Consider the following 21,499-nt stretch of genomic DNA (forward strand, 5'->3'; position numbering starts at 1 on the left):
TGCGAGAAGCTGCCCTGGATAAGCTGTTCCTTGGATCAAGCCTTCAGGTACTCCTGCTCTGGCTCATACAACCTCTTTCTGGGAGCAAAGGGCGAATTCATGAACTGGGTCAGCGCAAGAGATTTTGCCGACTGAGGCAAAAGGCAACATGGAACCTGCCGCCACCACTCAAAGTTGACTCAACTGGCAGTAGAAACCTTGACACTGGTGCCAGGATGGCATCTTCCACTGCAGGGTAGCTGAGGGAGGTGCAAAACAGGTTATGTGTCCCACAACACCTCACCACCACTCCCAGCACTCCAGCATCCACTATCTGAGATGGTCACATCCTTCTGCCTAATGATAGGGCTGGCCCTGATTGGGGGAAAGGGCCATAGCTCAGTAGCAGAGCTAGAGAGACCCAATGGTTTGCCTTGGTATAAGTCCACTTCCTATGTTCTTCTATTTCTCCTTAGTCTCACGTTTTCCCCTTGTTGAACTCTGCAGGGAGAACAAGGACAAAAACAGAATGAGTTGACTCTGCCCGTCCTTGGCTTTGGCGCCACCTACTGTTGGCCTCCATACCTTCTGTCTTGCCAGTCCCAATGGGATATGCCATTTGTGTAGGCAATATGCTATGTGAAAGACACAGAAGACCTTCCAGGAAATGGCAGCAACTCTCATATTTCATAGGCTGTTTCATAGGGTTTGGAATGGCAGCTGGATGGTAGAAGTGTTCAGACTGACCTTCTGGAGTAGGTGCCGGAAAATCCGGGCCCAATGTTATAGGACACGTTGAGATTTCCCTTCCAACTCTCATCTGGAGGTGGAGGACCTCCCATGGACCTGCAGGAGTGAAACCAAGACAGACAAGGTCATTGAATTAACAGCCATCATCTCCTTAATTCCCAAATGTCAAGTATGAAGGGGGCCCAAAATTTAGTGGCTTTAGGGCTTGTCATCAGATTAATATGTGATATGCTTTCTGTTTTAGGGTCAGGGCTTCTGGATGCAGCTTCCCCTTGTGAATTGCTGTATTGCAGGTAGCGGTCCTACTATGTCAAAATGATTCTGTTTCACTGTCCCTTTCAGAGGAAACATCCAGTTTAACTTATTTTCTTTACTTATAATGTTTTCAATCCAATCCTTCCTCCAAGGAGCTCAGGAGAGCATATAAAGCATGCCCACCTCACAATGTTGTCCTCACAGATACGTTGAAATTTAGTTAGGCTAAAAATAAACTAGGCTGACCCATCCAGTGACCTTCATGGCTAAATGGAGATTTGAGCCTAAATCTTAGTTTAAGCAGTGTGAGACTAGGAGCCAAGCTCATATTTCCAAGATAAATATGGTGTCATACCAGTTCTTTTTCCATATCAATAAATACGGGGGTGGGGGGTAAAACAACAATATTTTAATATTGCTAGAATAACTGTATGAGCTCACCCTGCTTTCTGTAAACACCAAAGATGACTGAAATCTACATACCGTAATAAAATTTCAGCATCGTGGTAGCCAATGGGATGAACTGGGATTCTGGGAATCCCTACTCCATCGTCAACTCCGTATCTGAAGGCATATTCTGAGGAACCAAGAAGAGTTTCGAGATAACCACTGTGTAAGCTTTGTGCAAGGGATGCAGGTGGCGCTTTGGGTTAAACCACAGAGCCTAGGACTTGCTGATCAGAAGGTTGGCGGTTCAGATCTCCACAACGGGGTGAGCGCCCGTTGCTCAGTCCCTGCTCCTGCCCACCTAGCAGTTTGAAAGCATGTCAAAATGCAAGTAGATAAATAGGTACCGCTCCAGCGGGAAGGTAAAAGGCATTTCTGTGCGCTGCTCTGGTTCGTCAGAAGTGGCTTAGTCATGCTGGCCACATGACCTGGAAGCTGTACACTGGCTCCCTTGGCCAGTAAAGCGAGATGAGCGCCGCAACCCCAGAGTCGGCCACGACTGGACCTAATGGTCAGGGGTCCCTTTACCTTTAAGCTTTGTGCAAGCAAATCTGGGTGAATGCTGAACAGGCAGGAAACCTTGAAACTCGCCCCGTGAAGCAAATAGTTAAACTTACTTCCCAAGTGTAAGACTGTGCTGGGTACATCACTAACCTTTGGCTGGATACCCCGGGGTAAGGGGATCTCCTGCACCATTGAGGTTTAAGACATTCCCGCGCTGCACTCCTCCTCCAGGGAGATTCCACCCATGCGGATAGGGCTCGATTCCAGGTGCGCAGTAATCCGCAGAGTCTGAGTAAAGGATAATCCCTTTAGCTCCAGCTAACATGGCATTTTTAACCTACAGAGCAGCCAAACATTAAGAAGTGGTTTTCAAAAGGTGCGTCGCCATAGCCCAAGAAATCAGTGGCATTCGTTCCTTGCCTTGTTGCCAATGGAATAAGGCTGACCTTTGGCTTGGAATCAACTTGATCCCCTCCCCCTCTATCCTTTTTCCTTTCTCCCTCTGTGATGGAACTCCTATTTGGGGACTTCCTTAGCTTTTTGACTGGCCCATGTAAGACCAGTCTGGATAGTTGACCTTGGTGAAGATTTGATGTTTTGACCCCCAAAAAGTTTTTGATTTGTGTTTCTGCGTGGGTGGCACTGTGAGTTAAACCACAGAGCCTAGGACTTGCTGATCAGAAGGTTGGCGGTTTGAATCCCCACGACGGGGTGAGCTCCCGTTGCTTGGTCCCTGCTCCTGCCAACCTAGCAGTTTGAAAGCACGTCAAAGTGCAAGTAGATAAATAGGTACCGCTCCGGCAGGAAGGTAAACGGCGTTTCTGTGCGCTGCTCTGGTTTGCCAGAAGCGGCTTAGTCATGCTGGCCACATGACCCGGAAGCTGTACGCCGGCTCCCTCGGCCAATAAAGCAAGATGAGCGCCGCAACCCCAGAGTCAGCCATGACTGGACCTAATGGTCAGGGGTCACTTTGGTCAGGGGTCCCTTTACCTTTACCTTTACTGAAATGAGGCTGCATTTTAATGTTGTATTTTAATCTTGTTTTTAAGTTGTATTTTATCAATTGTTTTATACCTGGTGTTAGCTACCCTGAGCCAGGTCTTGGCTGGGGAGGGCGGGGTATAATATTATTATTATTATTATTATTATTATTATTATTATTATTATTATTATTATTATTATACCGTGACTGGAGAACCTGTGGCCTTTTTAGATGTGCTTGGACACCCAACTACTATTGGGGTGGACTTTGGTAATATGGTGCCTGGAGCAAGGACAAAATTTGGTGCCCCCTTTTGCAGTGGGACCTGCAGGGGGAGAAGTTCAAAGTGGTCTACTTTGAGCTGGCGTTGGAGCAGCAGGGAGGAGGAGGAGGCAGAGAAGAGCTGCCCACCCTGCTGAAATTGGGGGAGCCCCTCTGGCTACATCCCGCGGCTCCTCTCCAGTGCCTCCCCTGACACCCCCTCGCCTCTGGCGAACAGAAGGATCTGCCCTGATAGGGATCTGGGGTTAGCTAGGCAGCACAACTCAGTTTCATTCCAAGTCAAATTCCTAGAAGGGACAGTGAGAGTGTTGCTGGTGTGGTAATATTAATAGGTGGAAATAGTCTGTCCTGAAACTAAGGACTCAGCTACATTAGCCAAGAAACAACATTTGGGGTGCGTTATAAACATGCAACACCAGATGGCACAGGAGAGCAAAAATAAATAAATTAAATTAAACAATTTCCATAGCGTTTTTTCCCCTTTTGTTATAATAATTTAATTTCTGATTTATTTATAACGTTTTCCCCCCTGTGTGTAGATCCACCCTATGTTTAAATAAGCTGAATAAGCTTTTGAAGTTCTCTGTAAAGAGCATTTGCCTGAAGCTAAGGATTGCGCCTCACATTAATAAACCATAAAGCTTGAAACCCTTATTGAGTGTAAATAAATAAAAATATATATAGTTTTGTTTCAGAAGTGCCTCCTCTTTATTGTGACCCTCTGGGTGGGATATAAGTGGACACAAGGCATTCTTCACGTGAACAAAATACCTGGCTGCTCTTTAATAAAGGAACCTTACAACAAACAGTTAAAACAGACATCTCCATTAGAGCTAAGAGGGAGAGCTGACTCTTTTAAACACCCGGAACACTGGCTACCCATCTGCCACCTTTAATGGGAGAGTCTGTCATACAACTAGATGATGAAATGGAACACACCACTGCAGACTATAGGGGAACATAACGTATTCAAACACTCCCTTGCATTAACAACGAAACAAAGCTTTTCAGGTAAAAACAAACCCCAGTAATATTAAGGATAATGCTTCTGGCATAATTTGCTTTATGCTATACAGGTTTCTACTTGTGGGGAGGTGTTTTTATAGCAGGGAGAACTCAAAAATGGGATCTCTACCTTCAAGCTGAAGTGGTATGATCCACCCTACCCCCCCCCCTCACCCAGGGAGTTTACTCCGTCATTCCCACCTGATGTATTTCCACACAGAAACCTGAAAAGCAGCCTCTGAAAAGATTTATTATTCGGGAAGAGAATGGGGGGAAGAAGGAAAGAAAATGCAGCAGCAGCAGAGATATCATCAACTTACTTTGTTTCCTCGGAATATTTTCCCATATCGAGCAATGACAATCTTTCCTGTACAGTTGATTCCCATCTCACGCTCTAGTTTGAAAAAGTCTTCAGTGCGGCCGTAATTCACATACACCAGATCTGCCTTTTTGTGGGGTGGGGAAAAAATATTACATTTGATGTCACTGTCCATGGTTACACTGAGAATCTCTTATACAGTGGAACATCGGTTCTTGAACATCTCTGTTGACAAACGTTTCGGAAACCGAACGCCCAAAACCTGGAAGTAAATGCTTCCATTTTTGAACGTGCCTCAGAAGTCGAACGGCTTATGCTGCATGTTTTTCAATTTTCTCAGCCCTTTGCGCCTCAGTTTTTGAACGTTTCGAAAGTCAAACGGTCTTCTGGAATGGATTATGTTTGAAAACCGAGGTTCCACTGTATAGTGGTACCTCGGGTTAAGTACTTAATTTGTTCTGGAGGTCCGTTCTTTAACCTGAAACTGTTCTTAACCTGAATCACCACTTTAGCAAATGGGGCCTCCTGCTGCTGCCGTGCTGCCGGAGCACGATTTCTGTTCTTATCCTGAAGCAAAGTTCTTAACTTGAGGTACTATTTCTGGGTTAGCGGAGACTGTAACCTGAAGCATATGTAACCTGAAGTGTATGTAACCTGAGGTACCACTGTACTTGTGTAGAGTAATAGTCTTTAAAATACCTACATCAAAATGTATGAACTTGGGGAGCCTTGCAATGGTCAACTCCCATCTAGACTACTGTGATACATTATACAGGGGACTGCACTTGGAGATGGGCCAGAAAATGAATAAGTAAGACCTGCTACAAAATGTTGTATTGTGTTCTTAGCTCCTGGTAAAAGATTCCTTGTTCAGGATTCCAGCAATGCCTTCTTCCAGGACACTCCGTTGTGTACCACAACCAATTTTCCATTTTTCTTTACCATTTGAAACTCAAGAAACAATTGTTTTTTGCCTGCTTTGGTGTGTGTGGATGGGTTCCTTCTTTTGCAGTAAGTTTGAACATACTGATATCTCCCTCTTCCTTCTCAATTTTGACTCCACAGCTGTTGACACTGACTACTTGAGTTCAATATTATAGAGTATGGGTAGACAAACTAAGGCCCGGGGGCTGGATTTGGCCAAATCGGCTTCTAAATCCAGCCCGCGAATGGTACGGGAATCAGCGTGTTTTTACATGAGCAGAATGTGTGCTTTTATTTAAAATGCATCTCTGGGTTATTTGTGGGGCACAGGAATTTGTTCATTTCCCCTCCCCCCCCCAATATAGTCCGTCCCCCCACAAGGTCTGAGGGACGGTGGACCGGCCCCCTGCTGAAAAAGTTTGCTGACCCCTGTTATAGAGGAAGAGATACCAATGTTGCTCACAGGGTACTGACTAGAGATTTTGGGATATTCCAGGAAAAACAGAAGCAGAAATTACTGTCTTTCATTCATTCGTCTCATGTCCAGAATGAAAATCATATCAGCGAATAAGTTTGGTATTTACTGCTGTTGCTTTCGTTCCACAAACAATATGTAACTGCTTGATGTTTTGTTTTATTGGCTATTGTATAAATGTGGAATATATGTAACAGAAATCTTTTAAGAAAAAATTACCCTACAAAAAATAAATAAATCAAATTGCAGCCTGCAGTTAAACCCTTAAAACCTTGAAGTTAGGACACAGTTGAAGTTAACACCTGCTTTCTGCCACACTATTAGCTGTAGCAATTTGAACCTTATCACAACGAAGTCACAGAATGCCTGGATGGGTTTGTTTTAGGAAGCTGAAGCAAGGAGGCTGAGATAAGTGTTATTTTCAAGGTCCCATCGATATGGAGGGAAGAAGAAGGAAGATAGAAGAGCAGCACATTTGGGTTGCTCAATGACTCTAAAACCAGTGATGCGCCAGCTGGAAAGACCGTAAGTCCACACATGTCAGGAAGACGTATGGGAGATGTAGAGACATGTGCAAGGGGCACTCTCTTATCAGCTCTGCACCCCATAATAAGAGTGTCCAGACCCAGGCACCAGGACTTAATGTTTATGAAACTTGTGGTTTATGATCTGCAGGATTGAGGTAAGAAAAGAACGAGAGCCAGTGTGGTGTAGTGGTTAAGAGCGGTAGTCTCGTAATCTGGGGAACCGGGTTTGAGCCTCCGCTCCTCCACATGCAGCTGCTGGGTGACCTTGGGCCAGTCACACTTCTTTGAAGTCTCTCAGCCCCACTCACCTCACAGAGTGTTTGTTGTGGGGGAGGAAGGGAAAGGAGATTGTTAGCCGCTTTGAGACTTCTTAAAAGGGAGTGAAAGGCGGGATATCAAATCCAAACTCTTCTTCTTCTTCTTCTTATGGACTTACTAGGGCTTGGCACCCCTGCTCATATCGCTCACCAACCCCAAACCCTCCCTTTACACCTCGCCCATGCTCAGAGGCACAACGTGGAGATACTCAATATCAATACCGTTACAGTGGTACCTCGGGTTAAGAACTTAATTTGTTCTGGAGGTCCATTCTTAACCTGAAACTGTTCTTAACCTGAGGTACCACTTTAGCTAATGGGGCCTTCTGCTGCCGCCACGCCGCCTGAGCACAATTTCTGTTCTCATCCTGAAGCAAAGTTCTTAACCCGAGGTACTATTTCCTGGTTAGCGGAGTCTGTAACCTGGAGCGTCTGTAACCTGAAGTGTCTGTAACCCGAGGTACCACTGTATTGTCTTCTTGCCTAGCTTGCAAACTTTTCACTCTCCTTCCCATACTGACCTCTGAGGGCTGGATTTGTGTTTTCCCACTCCTTACCGTTGGTGTGCCTTGCGCTGAAAAAGCGTTATATGGCGGCAGCACCTCTGAGACGTTTTCATATCCTGGAGGAGGAAGCTCAAAGAGTGACGTGTTGAAAATCTGTTTGCAAGAAGAGACACTATTAGAAAGCTGGAGTAGCATGTCACATACATTCAGAAAAGGTTTGTACCCTTTGAGAATTGGAATTTGATATTTTGAATGCCAAATAGCCTCTGTTGCTGTTGTTCCTGGAAAGAACTGGGCTACCAGCTAGGTGCCCATGGTTTGAGGACCTCGCTGGTGTCCACAAACTCTCCAAGTCCTCCAACGACCTTGCTCACTGGTCGAGGTGGGGAGCATGGCTACCCCCCTTGAAAAACACACAGAATGAAAGGAGGGAATTGGGAGAGTATTGCCTTTCCCAACTCCTCTCCTAACTCTGTGTTCTTCTCAGCGCTCAGGGCAGTACCTGAGCAGCTCAAACAGGGGTCGCCAAACATTTTGGCCCATGATGTGTGGCATAATTTGTTGGTCACACTGTTTAAAAAAATATTGAAGACTTGACGACATGTGCCTTCAGTTATTAGGCAACATCCAACAATGTGCTTCCACTAATGCAGGGAATTTTGGCTGTCCAACAGAATTTCCCTTCCCTTTTCTGCACCCCCCCCCAAAAAAAATCTGTTCAGGTAGAGGAGAGGGAAGGAAGGTTTGTTGGTTTATAACCACCTTTCTCACTCACTAGTTCAAGGTGGTGGATATGGTTCTCCCTCTCCTCATTGAATCCACCCAACAACCCCCTGAGGTAGTATAAATAGCCTCGGTCCAGTATATCTGAAGGAGCATCTCCATCCCCATCGTTCTACCACTGAGGTCCAGCGCTGAGGGCCTTCTGGCGGTTCCCTCGCTGTGGGAAGCCAAGTTACAGGAAACCAGGCAGAAAGCCTTCTCGGTAGCGGCACCTTCCCGGTGGAACGCCCTCCCACCAGATGTCAAAGAGGAAAAACAACTACCTGACTTTTAGAAGACATCTGAAGGCAGCCCTGTTTAGAGAAGCTTTTAATGTTTGATGCATTACTGTATTTTAATATTTTGTTGGAAGCCAGCCAGATGGGCGGGGTATAAATAATTATTATTATTATTATTATTATTATTATTATTATTATTATTATTATTATTGGGGTAGGTTATAGTAAGAGGCTGTGCTGCACCTAAGGTCACTCAGGGAGTTCCCTGACTAAGCGGGGACTTGATCCCTGCTCTCCCGGGTCCTAGTCTGACACTAACTATTACACTGGTCCAGTTCTTCAAAACACTGATTCCAATGCACAGGTGGAAAGCCTTGACCTAACAGAAGCATTCCAATGTTTTTCTGACTCTGGCAAACACACTAGATCTGTGATTTTTCACAGGTTCTGTTTATGGGCTTCCCATAAGACTGGCCACTGTGAGAACAGAGTGCTGGACAAGATGGGCCTTGGGCCTGATCCTGCACTGCTCTTCTTACTTTGTAGTGCCTCACAAAGGTTTGATTTGATAGTGGTGTGTGTGTGTGTGTTTTGGAGAGGATATCATATGAAATCATGCAAACTAACGTGAATCCTTCTTCATTCTACCGGATCCATTTTTTACCCAGTAAAGACACTCTCTGTGTTTGCACACACATGTGTGTGGTTCCTCTCTTTCTGTGTGTCTTCCAGGGCAGGGGAGAGAAGCAACCTGAAGAGGCGGTACTCTTGGCACCCTCTCAAAAATCCAAATGTCCCCGTGGAAACCCCTCCCTCCCAAGAAAGATTGGCAGCGCCTGGAATACAAAAGCCACCCGCTTTCAAATTTGATTCCGAGATCTGACACAGTTTAGCCCTCCTGAATGCGATTCTTTCTTTTCTTTCAGCTCGCATGCAGCAGAGGGAACATTCTGCCCTCTTTACCTCGTTTCCATGATCATCGGTAATGGCAACATAGTTGGGGGTGCTTTGATTTGGGTAGGAAAGTAGGACATCGTAATGAACCAGCTCGGCTGTATCCAAGCCAAATTCCTTCCACTGGGCTTGTATTCGTCTTGCCAGGTGAAGATTTTGTTCTGTTCCTGCCACATGAGGGAGCTTCGTGAAAGAGCTGAAATGAACCACAGAGGTTGGGTTTTTTATTATTAAAAAAAGGAGAGAGGATAAGCATTGGGATCTCCTGTTCCCCAAAGGGCAAAGCAGGCAAACCTTTTCCAAAATGGTTTAGAACAGCCAAGGTAGATGATTCCAAAATAATTCTATTCCATATCATCTCCCCCCCCCAAGGATGCATATTTGTGTTAAAAAATGGGTGTGGGGGTTTAAGACAGTCCAGGGCAGTTTTATTCTCAAGCTTAGCTCCCCAGCTGTTGTGAGACTACAACTCCCATCATTCCTGACCACTGGTCCTGCTAGCTAAGGATGATGGGAATTGTGGTCTAACAACAGCTGGGGAGGGACTGGTCCAGGGGCTTGAATGTGGCCCTCTGAATCTGGCCCTCAAAACTCTCCTCAGGGGCCACTGTTCTCACTGGCCCTTACTTTGGGCCTTGGGTTTATTTGCCTGGCTGAGCTCTGGCCTGAACTCTGCTGGGATAGCTCAGCCAGTAGAGCACAAGACTCTTCATCTCAGAGTCATGTGTTCAAGCCCCACATTCGGCAGAAGATTCCTGCATTGCAGGGGGTTGGACTAGATGACCCTCATGGTCCCTTCCAAATTCTACAATTCTATGATTCTAGGATGTTTCTTGTTTTCCTGGATGAAAGATAGAATGGGGTGTTTGAGCGTGACCAGCCTGCTGTGTAAAGGCACTATTTGCATGCATTGCTCTGCCCACTTTGCCTCTGATCCTTTCTGCCCTGGGTATCTGCCCCTCAGAAGGTTTCCCAGACAGTAATACAGCCCTTGGTCTGAAAGCAGTTGCCTACCCCTTATTTAAGAAAATTCATCAGTCCATCTAGCGAACTATTGTACTACTCTGAACCTAAGATCCTGCTGCATCACACCAGAAGCCTATCTAGTCCATCCAAACCATCTGTGAAGTATCTTCCTCCCTCTATGATTCTTTATTCTACAGCTTGCCTGGGCCGCCTGCTTCTGGCCATGAAAACTGCAGCATGACGACAGCCTTGTTTTTCTTTATATATAGTAAGATAATGCTTACAGTTCCACAAGTCTGTACTGCCGTGTCCAAAAGCAAACAAATTAAGTAGTGATCATTTGGCAAGGGGCAAGAATAGTTAACCGCTGCCTTAAGCAGAGCAGATATGTGGCAAACTGAAAAAAATTCAACTGAAATGCATCCTTTTTCAGGGTATTTTCCAAGAGTGGATTCTCAAGTGGGTTAAAGTTTAAACGAGTGCTATGTCTATATGTGAAATTGCAGGGTTGTGGTCAGTTGGGTATGCGGAATATGTGTGGGGGTGGTGAAGGATAAAAGAAAACCAGGTTAGATAGGATGAAGGCACATGACTGCCTCCTCTCCAAAGGCAGACATTGTGGTTCAATGATTAATCAACGTCTGCAGCAAATTAGTCCAAGCAACTCTAATGGTTAGTCAGCTGAGTCTGTTCTTCATGTGATGCTCTTCATCTGAGAAGGTTTCCAATCTGTACCTCCTTTATCTCTCCCCAGATGTTCAACGTTTGAGCAGCAAGAACAGGGGGGAAGAGTGCTAAGCACCACCCCTGTCACCCTCTAGGACAGAGGTGGGGGAACCCTCAGGCCTAGGGGTCAAATGTTGCCCTCCAAGCTTCTCTCTCTGGGTTTTGGAAATCTCCTTAGGCCGCCCACCCCCTGCCTTGTACCTGGAGCATTTCTGCCTGACCTCTGATGGCACCTTTTGCTCATCTGAATGCAAAATAAAATAAAATAAAATAATAAAATAAAATAAAATAAAATAAAAATTTATACCCTGCCCTCCCCAGCCAGAGCAAGGCTCAGGGCGGCTAACACCAATAAAATCACAGTAATAATAGGGGGGAAAGAGAGGGAGGGAACCAAATTAAAATACAGGTTAAAGGGAAGCGGGTGGTGCTGTGGGTTAAACCACAGATCCTAGGACTTGCCGACCTGAAGGTCGGCAGTTCGAATCCCCGTGACGGGGTAAGCTCCCATTGCTCAGTCCCTGCTCCTGCCAACCTAGCAGTTTGAAAGCACGTCAAAGTGCATGTAGATAAATAGGTACTGCTCCGGCGGGAAGGTAAACGGCGTTTCCGTGCGCTGCTCTTGTTCACCAGAAGCGGCTTAGTCATGCTGGCCACATGACCAGGAAGCTGTACGCCGGCTCCCTCGGCCAATAAAGCGAGATGAGCACCGCAACCCCAGAGTCATCCACGACTGGACCTAATGGTCAGGGGTCCCTTTACCTTTATAAAATGCAATTTAAAATGCAGCCTCATTTTAAAGCAGCTGATAAATCAAGACCATAAGGGGAGGGAAACATAAGGGTCAGACTGAGTCCAAACCAAAGGCAGGCGGAACAGCTCTGTCTTGCAGGCTCTGAGGAAAGATGTCAAGTCCCGCAGGGCCCTAGTCTCTTGTGACAGAGCATTCCACCACATAGAGAAGGGTGTGTGAGCATGTGCAGCAGCTAGCCTCCTGCACAAAAGTAAAATTCACATTTATCGCTCTCCCCACTTTTGCTTTGGGTCCCACCCACCACTGACATGTGAATCCTTGGAAGACTGCCCAGAAGGAAATATGGCCCTCAGCCACACACTCTAATTTCTGTTGTAGACTGCCTCTTTCTGTGACGTTATGTGTGATGCTTTTTGGGTGTTTTTTTGCTAAGGGGCTGGGCGATTTCTAAAGCCTCTAAAAGTTCTTGCACACCTTTGTTCTGGGTCCTCACCTCCTTGCATTGGGGGTGGGGTGGGGAGCGAACTCTGTTGCAACAGAGAAATAAATATCTGCCTTGCTTTCACTGGATTTTGCCTCCATCCATTCTTCTCTGACTGATAATGGATTTAGAGGACACAAAGTCCTTTGATGGGGAGTTGGGTTGCATATGCCAACCCCATTTTTTCCCAGAACAGACCGAAGCAGGGGCCTGATCCTGTTTTGGCTTCCACTGCCTTTCACCTGGCAGTTTGTTGATGTCATTCTGGAACTTGCTCTGCATTTTTACAACTTTTAAAACTGTCACCAAAGAAAGAAACAAAACTCACCGCAGAAATTCCCGGATGTTTTCTGCCTTCAGTTCTGCAAAAAGTTGCCTTCTTGTATTTCGGAAGACTTGTGTCGTGCCAGCTGGCTTGTTCGCCGATTTCACGCACCATCCTGCAATGCCGTCGCAATGACAACTGTCAGTTCTGTCCCCCCTGTCCTTCCAAGCACTACTATTATGGGATTGCATCAGCCAAGCTATCAAGGATCCTTTCACTTGCCCATCATCCAATGCGATGGGATTATTTGCAGGGAAGACGTGTGCTTTAAATGTGCCATGTGGATGTGACCAGAGAAATCAGTAGGCTTCTCATACTATGGAACAAAACACTATCCTTGGCAAGTTCTGCATCTGTTAAAGGAGGAGTGATGAATCTCTGCTCCATGGCCCATATGTAACCTCAGTGGCCTCCTCTTCTGGCTTCAGGCTGAGAGAGAGAGGGAGAGACAGTGACTGGCCCAAGGTCATGCAAGGGAGTGGGGCACAGTGGTTAGAGCACTCTCTCTCTCTCTCTCTCTCTCTCTCTCTCCCTCCCTCTCCATGTGTCCTAATCCCCCAGTTTCGTGTGTGTGTGTGTATGTGTGTTCTCTTTTTTCCGAGGAGCTGAAGGGGGCCTACCCAGATGTCATTTCCCCCTTGATTTCACCCTCAAAACAACCCCATGAGGTCAGCTAGGCTGAGAGGGAGTTACTGGCCCAAGGTCATGCAATAATAATAATAATAATAATAATAATAATAATAATAATAATAATTTATTATTTATACCCCAGCCATCTGGCTGAGTTTCCCCAGCCACTCTGGGCATCTCCCAATCGAGTGTTAAAAACAATACAGCATTAAATATTAAAAACTCCCCTAAACAGGGCTGCCTTCAGATGTCTTTTAAAAATAAGATAGCTGCTTATTTCCTTGACATCTGATGGGAGGCGGTGTAATGTAATGGTTAGAGCAGCCTCCCTCTCTCCCTCCCCCCCATGTGTCCTCACACCTCAGGTATATACTGCGCAGATATATTTAGGTCTTATTACACGGTGATTCATAACGAAGTATACAGCTTCCATTATAAATCACCCTGTGTTTTCTCAAAGGAGCTCAAGCTGGCCAACATAGATCTCCCCCCCACCCTCCTCTCAATTTCATCCTCACAACAACCCTGTGAGGAGTGGCAGAGAAGTAAATCTGCTAGCACATTTGCAAAGCTAAGCAGGGTCCGGGATGGTTTCAAACTGGATGGGGAACCACGTGTTGCGATTCCTGCACTGCAGGACATTTGGCTAGATGGCCCTTGGGTTCCCTTCCAACTCTACAATTCTACAATTTCCCTGGTGTGGCAGTTAGGCTTGGAATTGGCCTCCGATTAGAGCCAATGGAAGACTGTATTCAGTCCAGAGTCTATAGGGGACATCTTTGGGGAAGGCTCGCAGCTGGGGATGGAAGGGTTAACTCCTCCCCATGTACTCTAGCGAGCAAATAGACAGCTATAGAAGCCACTTCAAAAGCTGGCAACACCAGGCAAAATGAAACAAGCTGCCAAGACGCAGGAAAGAATCTTGTATATATACGCAGGCAAGTTTGGAGCTAAACCAGTTAGCGGCCTGCATTTCTGTTTCGTTCTGTTTATTAAAAATAAAATTAGAAAGCCCTTGAGCTGAGCAAGAGCTATCTGAGTCACTGCTCCCTTGGGCTGCCTAATAAAGAGATGAGCAGAGCTTCGGCTGGTTCGGTGGCATTGCTCAGATGCCTTCCCTCGCTCAGGGATCGCAAAGGAGAGTTGTCAGCAAGAGGAGCTGCAGGAGGAAAATGAATCCACTCTAGAGTGAGGGGTGGGAAAGATTTTTCAGTCTGAGGGCCACATGCTCTTTGAGGCAACTTTCTGGGGGCCACATGCCGGGGTGGGCAGAGCCAGTGACTGGGAGTGGCTGCCAAGACCATATAACACCAGTCCTGAAAGACCTACATTGGCTCCCAGTACGTTTCTGAGCACAATTCAAAGTGTTGGTGCTGACCTTTAAAGCCCTAAGCGGCCTCGCCCCAGTATACCTGAAGGAGCGTCTCCACCCCCATAGTTCACTGAGGTCCAGCTCCAAGGGCCTTCTGGTAGTTCCCTCATTGCGAGAAGTGAGGTTACAGGGAACCAGGCAGAGGGCCTTCTTGGTAGTGGTGCCCGCCTAGTGGAACATCCTCCCATCAGATGTCAAGGAAATAAACAACTACTGTACCTGACTTTTAAAAGACATCTGAAAGCAGCCCAGTTTAGGGAAGTTTTTTGTGTTTGATGTTTTATTGTGTTTTTAATATCCTGTTGGAAGCCGCCCAGAGTGGCTGGGGAGTAATTTTTTATTATTATTATTATTATTATTATTATTATTATTATTATTAAGGCAATGAATGTGCATTTTACCACTGTGCAGTAGGCTAGTTTGAAACCCACCAGCTACCATTACCTGGTTTAGCTGGCCAGGGGAAGCTGTTCCCCAGGTTGTGACTGCAGTGCTACCTCGGGTTACAAACACTTCAGGTTACAGACTCCGCTAACCCAGAAATAGTACCTCGGGTTAAGAACTTTGCTTCAGTATAAGAACAGAAATCATGCTCCAGCGGCGCAGCAGCAGCGCGAGGCCCCACTAGCTAAAGTGGTGCTTCAGGTTAAGAACAGTTTCAGGTTAAGAACGGACCTCTGGAACAAATTAAGTTCTTAACCCGAGGTACCACTGTACTGTCACCACAGGTGAGAGCTGAATGCAGGGTGGGAACCAAAGGTAGACAAACTACCGCAGAAGGAGCATGATGTGTCCCCACCAGAAATACGACCCCTCCCCTAACACCCCATACATTACTTGCGCATTGCTTCACTGGTTTCAAAATGTGATAAGCCAATGCTGGGGCTGCTCCTTCTGCTGAGTGGAGCCTGGGGCATCTGCCGCAAAGTCCTGTTCAGAGAGCACCACTGCTAGAAAGCTACAGGCCTCCCTTCTTTAGAAAAACCCTCAGCAGCTTAAAGCAAAAACAGAAGTTTTGGATGATGGGCTTGGGTTGGGTGGGGGTAAGGAACCAGCATGTCTTTGCTAAGGAAATAAAAGCCCCCACTGTCAGCTTATCGAACATAACACAGAGCTTTCCAAATTACTCCTTTTGTGTATTTGTGAGCAGACGGAAGGGGAAAAAACAACAATTGCAACCATCTTGCCTTGACAGACTTGCTTCCTTTACCGGGAAGGGTTATGTAAGTGTTCAGTCTCAGCAAAAGGCCTGCCTGTATTAAGAGTTGGGCTGTTTCAAAGCTTCACCTCTATCCTCCCCCATAAAGAGGACTGTTTAAAAAAAAAGCATAAATATGCATTGAGCCAAAACAGTCTCACTGCTACAAAACACAGGGAGCCCAGCTTATCGTTTTGGCCAATTCATCTAGGCCAATATAGTCTGCTCTGGCTGGTAGCAGTTCCCCAAGGTCTCAGGTCTTTCTCATTAGTCCTTCTAACAGTGAACTCAGGTGCCGACAGGACTGGAGCCAAAACAGAGTTGTCCAGTGTATTCAAGGCATCTCCTGAAGCTTGAGGAAGTACAAAACCTCAAGGGTCGCACACAAAATAGGAGACTACTCTGCATGCTTAATATCCACAGAATATTGACCATCAGTTGGAAAACAAACAAACAGAAAACCAGGATTTGGGAGGATTGGGATAACCTGCCTGGAATGAATGGCTGCTCTCAACAGGAGCACTCCTCTTCAGAGGGAAGATGCGCTGCAACACTCTGTTGCAGTCACACTCATCACCTGTCAACAATTTATTTTATTTTATTTTATTTTTTAAAGCCACGAGGCTTTACATGAGGCTTGCTTTCTGAAGCCCTATAAATACGTTAGAAACGGGAAATTTGAGAATGTGGTGCCAGAAACATATTGATTACTCTGTTATTATCTAGGTCCTAGATGATAAAATGGGTGTCCTTCCTTTGTAATTGGTTTTGTCGCTTTGGAAGAATAAAGGGCATCTGATTACCCAAGCATCACCATAGCTTGGATGGGCGATGCAATGGGCATGGAAGGTTCAAGGGATGGGCTTTCACAATAACATCTGAAGGGTCCATCAGGTTTGCCAAAAACCCTGTGCCTTGGTGGGGAGAGGTTCCGAATCCAAAGGATGCCTGTGACAAGGTCAGTACATAACAGGAATACAAAAAGTCTCAGTCCAGTATATCTGAAGGAGCGTCTCCACCCACATCATTCTACCCGGACGCTGAGGTCCAGTGCTGAAGGCCTTCTGGCGGTTCCCTCGCTGTGAGAAGCAAAGTTACAGGGAACCAGGCAGAGGGCCTTCTCGGTAGTGGCACCCACCCTGTGGAACGCCCTCCCACCAGATGTCAAAGAGAAAAATAACTACCAAACTTTTAGAAGATATCTGAAGGCAGCCCTGTTTAGGGAAGCTTTTGATGTTTAATAAGTTATTGTATTTTAGTGTTTTGTTGGAAGCCGCCCAGGGTGGCTGGGGAAACCCAGCCAGATGGGCGGGTATAAATAAATTATTGTTATTATTATTATTATTATTATTATTATTATTATTATTGGGGTTCGCTGGGACTTCCAGCAAACGGCAGAGTCCGTTTGGAATGCCTGCGCTCAGCCATGGAGCATGTGCAAAGCGGGAGCAACAAGAGCGCCTCGGAGCATGTGCAAAGCGCTTGTCCCATGCAGCGAGGGTGCACAGGAAGCTGCCTTTAACTAGGTCGGAGCTATTTGTCCCACACCCGCCGAAGTGTCAGACAGCAGAGATTTCCCCCTTCTGTTGTTGCTACCTGACCACCCCATCGCCACCTCTCCTCTCACTGTGCGCTGCGCCCAGCGCAGGACTGGCAGCAGCAAATCAGGATTTCAGACAGGTTTCTCTCCCGACCCTCCCTGGAGATGCCGGGGATAGAACCCGCGACCTTCTTGCTCTAACCACTGAGCAGTAGCCCTTCCCCTTATCCGTGCGCTCGTCTGGCTGCTTTGACGCGCGCGAAGCCCAGCTCTGATTTCCGCCTCGCCCACCCCACCTCGCGCGCCCTGTTCCAAGTAGGGGGCTGCCCCCTTTCCCGGAGCCCACAAGCCAGGATCCTCTCTCGACTCACCCACCAAGAGCCCCAGCAGGAAGATCGCAAGGAGAGCCACGAAGCCCAGCCAGCTGCAAATAGCCACCTTCCTCCTGGCCATGGCGCGTCCCGGAGCGAAAGGAGGCTTGCTCAGGACGGGACGGGCTTTCGCAACCCTCTTGGGAGAGGATCCGAGCCGTCCCTCCTCCCACTGTGAGATCTTTCTCACGTCGAGAGAAAGGGGGCAGGGGAGAGTTGAGCCGAGGTTGCTGGAGGGGGCCCCTGTGTGGGCACTGGACGTCTCTTGCCGGCAAGACGCAAAGGTTCCCTCCTTCAGAAGTTTGCAAAACTGCCATTAAAAAAGAAAACAAGGAAAGATCAAGATGTTTTTCTCTTTTCCACCCCCCCCCCTCTGTACTTAATTACACTGCCCTGGGATCTTTGGATAAAGGGCAGTATAGGAATCAGGTAAATAATAATTAGAGGGTTGTGGTTTGCCTTAATGATTACTTTAAGATTCGGCACCTGCAAAGCAGGGCTTGTTTTGAGGGAGTTTTGAGTTTGTTTTGTAGTGGCTGGGCCTGGGACATCTGTGGCGGATAATCAGGGAGAGAGGGCCCTCAAGCATGTGCAAAGTGCCTTTCTGTTGTGCTGGTTGAGTGTGGGGCTTCCTGCAACTCTCTCTCCCTTTGGAAGGAAACTTTCAACAGGGACAAATGTCAGGTTCTGCACCCAGGCAGGAAGAACCAGCTCAGAAATACAAGATGGGGGACAGCTGGCCTGCAAGGGGCAATCCACCACTAACTGGAAACAAAGCCTTATGAGGAACAGTTGAGGGAGTTGGGTATGTTTGGCCTGGAAAAGAGGAGACTGAAGGGGAGATGATGATGGCCATCTTCAAATATCTTAAGGCAGGTGTGATGGCCTGGGATTCGGACTCAGGTGCTGAACCTGAGGGATCCCAGCCTGCACAGGATTCCCTGCCTCCAGAACCAGCTGGGTCATGAGCCTGAAGGGTCCTCACCTGTGCTGGATCCTCAGGTGCAGGCACCAGCTGAGTCTGCTCTGGCTCCTGAGGGGATGGAGGACCCATTGCCTGCAGGTGCTCCACTCTCAGCCCCATCAGGGGAAGCTGAGGTTGCCTCTGGGTCCGGTAACTCTCCAGCCTCTCCTCAGCTGCAGAGGCTCAGGGCAGAGAGGCGGAGGGAACTAAGTTCCCACAGGAGGAGTGCTCGCCTCCAGGCCAGGAGAGGCGAGTCACCAGAGGATCGGGGCTGCCCTATGCCTCTGGACAGATAAAAGTCAGCCTGCCCCAGTCCCAAGTTGTGGGAGCAACATTGTTGGTTGCTAGTTCCTGCCTGAACTCTGTCGTGTTTTTCTGCCAGAGCTCCTGACCTGCCCTGGTTCCCTGCTTGCATGCCTGTTCCTGACTTCACCCGCCTCCCTGCCCTGCACTCAGCTTCAGCTACTATGGACTGCCTCCACATTGCATCGACCACGGACCGGACTTGGACCTCGCCTCTTGTGTAACCTACAGGACCAGCACAGCAGGCTTCCTCAAACTTGGCCCTCCAGATGTTTTGAGACTACAATTCCCACCATCCTTGACCACTGGTCCTGCTAGCTAGGGATCATGGGAGTTGTAGGCCAAAAACATCTGGAGGGCCGAGTTTGAGGAAGCCTGTCTTAAGGGCTGTCAGGTGGAAGATGGAGAAAGCTTGTTTTCTCCTGCTCCGGAGGGTAGGACTTGAACCAATGGCTTTGAGTTACAGGAACTAGGTCTTCCTTTGTCCCTTCTTCCCTTCTTAGGTTCTGCCTCAGGTTCCAAGATGTTTTGGACCAGCCGTGGTCCCAGGTTCTATCCTTGTCAAGGCCAAGCATGTACAAATTTTAGTTTATGAAGGAGGCTCTGTTCAGTGCTTTAACGGTCAAGTCCTCTTCTTGAGGAACTCTGAGAATTGTAACTTTGCAAGGGGAGCAGGGGTCTCCTACTCTCAGCAGCTTTAGCAAGCTACACTTTCTCAGGATTCTTTGGGGTGGGGGGCAGCCATGGCTGTTTAAAGTGGGATGATACCGCTTTAAATGTATAGTGCAGATGGGCATTGATCTCTGTGTTCTACCATTTCTCTCAGTTTGACCCGTGAGGTCTTTTTATCCAAGCTATGTCCACCCGCCCTACACCTAATGTTGGAAATGATATCAGGTATGAGGCAGGCAAAGGCAGGCATTGGACAAGTCACATCTGATGTGGAAAATGAAATCTCTTGTGTTATATTATTAGCCTTTAATGGTCGCTGTGGCAGGACCAAGAAGCAACGCCCACTTGTACCTGTTTCCCTGAAATATACTCGGAGTCGAGAGTGGATTTCATGCTCTTTATTCAGCTCATAGTGGTGAGGAGGAATGGAAGTTCCCCCAGAATGTTTGCTTTATATACATTATTTACACAATGGGCCCCACGTGATTGGCTAATTCTGGGATTCTCTTGTAGGCCAATCAGGTTGCGGATTCACTTCCACCTGGAGATGGATTGCGTGGCTCCTGTGGGCCAATCAGACTGCTGCATTCTGGATCCTATTGTTCTAGGACCAATCAGACTGCTGCATTCTGGATCTTATTGTTCTAGGACCAATCAGACTGTTGCATTTTGGATCCTATTCAACTCAGTACATAACATTCCCCCTCCTCTAGAAGCTTTGCAGCGGGGAGTACGTGGGGAGAAACATTAAACCCTTCCCCTCCCAACACCACGACTGCAGATAAGAGTTAAAAAGAGAGATTGGGAGAGCCAATCGGATTTCCTGTGCCGTATGTAGTTTGCCTGGAGACAAAGATTAATCTGTGCAAGAAAGAACAGAAAGAAAAAGCCTGATGAAGTGGCGTTTATTTCTCTCCTAACACCCATATGCCAAGAAAATACTATCAAGAAAATATGAAGAATACTCTTCCAAAATGTCTGAAACATATGTTCCTCCCACCCCCAGGGGCAAAAATTGTGTAGGTGTCCCATTTGCTGCTCTTGTTTTAAAAGCTGTCCTCTTCGTAGCCACAGCAAATAAATATCTTCTGCTGCTTCCTTTAGTTACTTTTTGTACTAGCTGAATCAGGTATTTTGGATGCCCAGTTGCAGCTTTAAGTCATGTTGCAGATGCTGCACATGGACTTCTCCACATGTCCTTTCCATTAAGCATCCCCACTGAATAGGGGTGGCTATGTCCAAGCTTGCTTTCAATCCTGCTACAGAGCCACTGCCAGTCAGCTAATGGCCCGACTCAATGTAAGGCAGCTGAGAGTTTGCTTGATGCTCCTTGGATGTGATTCTGCCGCAGTTCTTGTTTCCTTCAAGATACGAGCTGTATCAGTTGCTTTCAGCTATCCTACTGATTTCTCAAAACCTAGCTGTCCTCGAGGTTTGTCATTATGCCCTTTGAGGGCATCTTGTGATGCCCTCGTCAAAACACGGACAAATCCGATGTGCCCCTGCTTCAACAAATCTCGCCAAAGATACGTCTAACCAGATGGGATGCCACCTCCACAAACCATAGCTGTGAAAGCAACATGTATTATTAGCAGTGTTATGTAAGCCTTTAGGTGGTGATGTTAGGAAAGCTTCACTCCACGAAAAGCAGAAGATGAGTAGCCATAAATGTTGTATCAGAGTTGGGGCTCAGGTCAGTACTTCAAGGGTGAGGGATGAGAAAATGACAGGATAGCAGAAAGCTTTTCGGCAAGTGCCTTGGTCAGTCTGTCCTTGTTCATCTCTTTGACCGTTTCTGCAGCTGGTGTGGTGTAATGGTTAGAGAATCAGAACAGGACTTGGGAGACCTGGGTTCAAAAATCCACTACTCTTACTGGGTGACCTTGAGTCAGTCACAGCTTGAACTGCCTCCATCTGAAGTCCTGTACAGTTGAAGTCCAATTTAAAGATAGAGGACTACAAAGGAGAGC

At 47.0% G+C, this 21,499-nt stretch overlaps 1 protein-coding gene across 1 annotated transcript in view; it reads right to left on the minus strand.

Moving 5' to 3' along the window:
- The window catches only part of NAALAD2 (N-acetylated alpha-linked acidic dipeptidase 2), a 34,105-nt gene extending 16,203 nt beyond the window's left edge, over positions 1 to 17,902 (minus strand). The window contains exons 1-8 of the mRNA XM_083609802.1: positions 17,591 to 17,902; positions 12,483 to 12,594; positions 9,237 to 9,423; positions 7,324 to 7,425; positions 4,525 to 4,650; positions 2,086 to 2,272; positions 1,468 to 1,561; positions 727 to 825 (exon numbers count right to left, since the gene is read on the minus strand). Of these exons, the coding sequence (XP_083465928.1) occupies positions 727 to 825; positions 1,468 to 1,561; positions 2,086 to 2,272; positions 4,525 to 4,650; positions 7,324 to 7,425; positions 9,237 to 9,423; positions 12,483 to 12,594; positions 17,591 to 17,672 (989 nt within the window). The 5' untranslated portion in view covers positions 17,673 to 17,902. The remainder of the gene's footprint in view (positions 1 to 726; positions 826 to 1,467; positions 1,562 to 2,085; positions 2,273 to 4,524; positions 4,651 to 7,323; positions 7,426 to 9,236; positions 9,424 to 12,482; positions 12,595 to 17,590) is intronic.
- Between the last annotated feature and the right edge of the window lie 3,597 nt (positions 17,903 to 21,499).

Source organism: Podarcis filfolensis (genome assembly GCF_964270895.1).
Source record: "Podarcis filfolensis genome assembly, chromosome: 4".
Taxonomy (NCBI): Eukaryota; Metazoa; Chordata; class Lepidosauria; order Squamata; family Lacertidae; genus Podarcis; species Podarcis filfolensis.